General features: G+C 46.5%; 1 protein-coding gene across 1 annotated transcript; it reads right to left on the minus strand.

Annotated features, from left to right (window-relative positions):
- Positions 1-2,177: 2,177 nt before the first annotated feature.
- On the minus strand, positions 2,178-2,826 carry LOC118237674 (keratinocyte-associated protein 3). The gene has a single exon (XM_027400342.2). The coding sequence runs from the start codon at positions 2,824-2,826 to the stop codon at positions 2,209-2,211; it is 618 nt and encodes a 205-aa protein (XP_027256143.1). The 3' UTR covers positions 2,178-2,208.
- Positions 2,827-4,200: the final 1,374 nt, after the last annotated feature.

Consider the following 4,200-nt stretch of genomic DNA (forward strand, 5'->3'; position numbering starts at 1 on the left):
CTTCCATAGCAATTAAAAATGTGGAAGTAAATTCATTCACACAATTGGTTTTGGACCAGAGATAGTGGATAATGACTTCGAGGCTGTAGACATGGGGCGCGGACAGATTCCCATGCTGTTCTCCAAGGAGGTTTTTATGGTTTAAAGTGAAAAATGGAAAGAAGGAGAAAAGAAAGGCTCCATGGATAAGGATTTTTTCAACCTGAGTTGAAACCACCCCTGAGGTGGGAAATTGAACCTCAGCCATTTGGGGAAGGCGCTCCTTGTGGACATAAATATGTCACCTGCTATCTTCAAGAAGTGAGGTAAGTGTGCAGAACAATACAATAATGAGAACCCTGAAGAGGAAATTTTGTAGGCGAACCTCAGTGTCCTGGGAAATATTTCTTCCATGGAGCAAAGGAGTCTCCATCATAGACTAGGATGGCTGGTTCCTAAAATCCTGTGCACTGGGATCCATCTACTCTTGCTTGTGTTCTCCGGTAGAATGTCTTCTCCCAGAAGTGACTCTCACTTTCTTTTGGGGGGGGATTTTTTTATTAGTTCAAATTAGGAACAAGCTTGCTTCACATGTCAATCCCTCCTCTCTCTCCCTCCTCTCCCCTCAACCCTCCCCACCTGCCCGCCACCCCATCCACCCTCCACTCCCCAGGCTGGGTAGGGCCCTCGATGGGGGCTCCCCAAAGTCTACCACATCATCCTGGGACGGGCCTAGGCCCTCCCCCATGTTTCCAGGCCTAGACATGGGATGGGCTTTCAAAGTCCCTTCTTACACCAGGGAAAAATACTAATCCACTGCCAGGGGCCCATTAGAGTACAGAGGCCTCCTCATTGACATCCATGTTCAGGGGTCGGGATCAGTCCCGTGCTGGCCTCCCAGACAGCAGTCTGGGGTCCATGTGCTCCCCCTTGTTCAGGCCAGCTGTTTCTGTGGATTTAACCAGCCTGATACCAACCCCTTTGATCTTTCCTCCCTCTCTGCAACTAGGTTCCAGAGTTCAGTTCAGAGTATATCTGTGGGTGTCTGCCTTTGCTTCCATCAGCCAATGGATGAGGGCTCTAGAATGGCATAAAAAGTAGTCATCAGTCTCATCATAGGGGAAGAGCATTTAGGCTATCCTCTTCACCACTGCCTAGATTGTCAGTTCGTGTTATCCTTGTAGATCTCTGGAAATCTCCTTAGTGCCAGATCTCTCCTTAGACCTATAATGGCTCCCTCTGATATGGTATCTCTCATCCTGCTCTCCTGTATTCTTCCCCCAACTCAACATTTCTGCTACTCCATTTCCTCCTATCCTCTCTTCTTCTCCTCTCATTCTGGAAGCTCCCTCTCCCCTACCCTCATGCTACCAATTATGCTCAGGAGATCCTGCCCCTTCCCATTCTTGGGGGTCCAAGCATTTTTCCCTTAGTGTCCTTCTTGTTTCCTAGTTTCTTTGGTGAAGAGGATTGTAGGCTGGTGATCCTTTGCTCTATGTTTAAAATTCATATGTGAGTGAGACATACCATGTTTGTCTTTTTATGACTGGGTTACCTCACTCAGGATGGTTTCTTCTAGTTCCATCCATTAGCCTTCGAATTTCAAGATTCCATTGCTTTTTTCTGCTGAGTAGTACTCAATTGTATAAATGTACCACAGTTTCTCTATCCATTCTTCAGTTGAGGGGCATCTAAGTTGCTTCCAGGTTCTGGCTATTACAAACAATGCTGCTATGAACATGGTTGAACATATGTCCTTGTATGGACATGCATTATTTGGGTATATGGCCAAGAGAGGAATTGCTGGATCTTGAGGTAGACTGACTCCCATTTTTCTGAGTAACTGCCATACTGATTTCCAAAGTGGTCTTGCAAGTTTGCACTCCCACCAGCAATGGAGGAGTGTTCCTTTTTCTCCACATCCTCTCCAGCATAGATTGTCATTGGTGGTTTTGATTTTAGCCATTCTGACAGATGTGAGGTGGTTTTCAGAGTTGTTTTGAGTTGCATTTCTCTGATGGCCAAGGATTTTGAGCACTTTCTTTTTCTTTCTTTTTTTTTTTTCTTCAGAAGACAAAAACAAGTACTTTTATTACAATTATTCCTATCACCCTAGGGTCAGGGGCCCCTTGCATAGTAGAAGACACCTGTGGATTGCACCTCAGAAGAGCACCTGTCCTAAACCCAGGTTCTCTGTGAAGTCTGGAAATCCTGATGATAACGGAGTAGCTACACATTTTCCTGTCTTTTACACTTAGGAGGTTCAAGTTCTGTCAGCTCCTCCAGCTGTCCCTGCAACCCTTCCTTCCTGCAGGGCCCAATTCCCCGTAGGGTTAGTGCAGCCACACAACAGTAACCAGAAAGAGTAGCCTCGGCTGCAGACATGAAGAAAGAGGGGATCCAGAGAGCCAAGGCTGTATCATAAATCCTTGTGGGATCAAAGGAGCAGTCCGTGTGTCCAGGCCCCTGGTCCAGTGGTATAGAAGGATCCAGCAGTCCTGGATGGCAGTCAGCAATAAGGCGGCGGCCACCATTGGCAATAGTGAGCGACACAGCAAGGAGGAGGCCCATGGAGCAGGCAGCAGACAAAAGCAGGTTCACTAAAGCCAGCGTCCCCAGGGCCCAGTGCAGTCGTGGGCGAAGAAGGTTCCTGAATGCCAAGAGGGCCACAAGTCCCACGGAAACGCTCAGCAGCCCCGAGCCCACGGAGATGACATTGGCCGTGGTGTATTCCGGCGTGACCGCGCCACGGGGGTTGGCCATGTGCCGCAGGACAGTACCATGCAGCACAGCTCCCACCAGGAGGTTTACGTGGCCCACCAGGATCAGCGCCAGGCCCACGCGCATCAGCCGGCCCTCGGGCGGCGTCAAAGACGCAGAGGCGGCAGCACCTCATCGGCAGCACCTCATCGTGGGCCGCTCTGCCCCGCCACCACCCAGCCGCCCTACCTGGGCCTGGCCTGGCTTCACCGGGCCGCCGACCTGAAACCCAGCTTCCCCACCGCCGCCTTGAGCACTTTCTTAAGTGTCTTTCAGCCATTTCAGATTCCTCTATCGAGAATTATCTATTTAGTTCTGCACCCCACTTTTTAATTTCATTGTTTGGTGTTTTGGTGGCTAGCTTCTTGAGATCCTTGTATATTTTGGAAATCAGCCCTCTGTCAGATGTGGGGTTGGTGAAGATCTTTTCCCATTCTGTGGGCGGTCGTTTTGTCCTACTGACTGTTTCCTTTGCCTTGCAGAAGCTTCTCAGTTTCAGGAGGTCCCATTTATTAATTGCAGACCTCAGTGTCTGTGCTACTGGCATAATGTTCAGGAAGCAGTCTCCTGTGCCAATTTTTTCAAGGGTATGTCCCACTTTCTCTTCTAGAAGATTCAGTATGACTGGATTTATGTTGAGATATTTGACCCATTTGCACTTAAGTTTTGGGCCTGGAGACAGGTATGGATCTATCTGCAGTCTTCTGCATGTCCGAATCCAGTTGTTCCAGCACCATTTGTTGAAGATGCTATCTTTTTTCCATTGTATAAATTTAGCACCTTTGTGAAAAATAAGATGTTCATAGGTGTGTGGGCTAATATCAGGGTTTTCAAGTTGATTCCATTGGTCTGTCTGTCTATTTTTGTGCCAATACCAAGCTGTTTTCAGAACTATGGCTCTATAATAGAACTTAAAGTCAGGGAAGGTGATGCCTCCAGAAGATCCTTTACAGTACAGAGTTGTTTTGGCTATCCTGGGTTTTGTTTTTCCATATAAAGTTGATTATTGTTCTTTCAAGGTCTGTGAAGAACTGTGTTGGGATTTTGATGGGGATTGCATTGAATCTGTAGATTGCTTTTGGCAGGATTGCCATTTTTACTATGTTGATCCTTCCTATCCAAGAGCATGGGAGATCTTTCCATTTTTTGATATCTTCTTTAATTTCTTTCTTTAAAGACTCAAAGTTCTTACTGTACAGGTCTTTCACGTTTTTGGTTAGTGTTACCCCAAGATATTTTATGTTGCTTGTGGATATTGTGAAGGGTGATGTTTCTTTGACTTCTTTCTCATTGCATTTATCATCTGTATATAGCAGGGCTACTGATTTTTTTTTTTTGAGTTAATTTTGTATCCTGCTACTTTGCTGAAGGTGTTTATCATCTGTAGGAGTTCCCTGGTTTTTCTGGTCACTTATGTAGATGATCATATCATCTGCAAATAGTGAAAGTTTGACTTCTTCC

The sequence above is a fragment of the Cricetulus griseus genome, chromosome 2 (assembly GCF_003668045.3).
Source record: "Cricetulus griseus strain 17A/GY chromosome 2, alternate assembly CriGri-PICRH-1.0, whole genome shotgun sequence".
Classification (NCBI taxonomy): domain Eukaryota; kingdom Metazoa; phylum Chordata; class Mammalia; order Rodentia; family Cricetidae; genus Cricetulus; species Cricetulus griseus.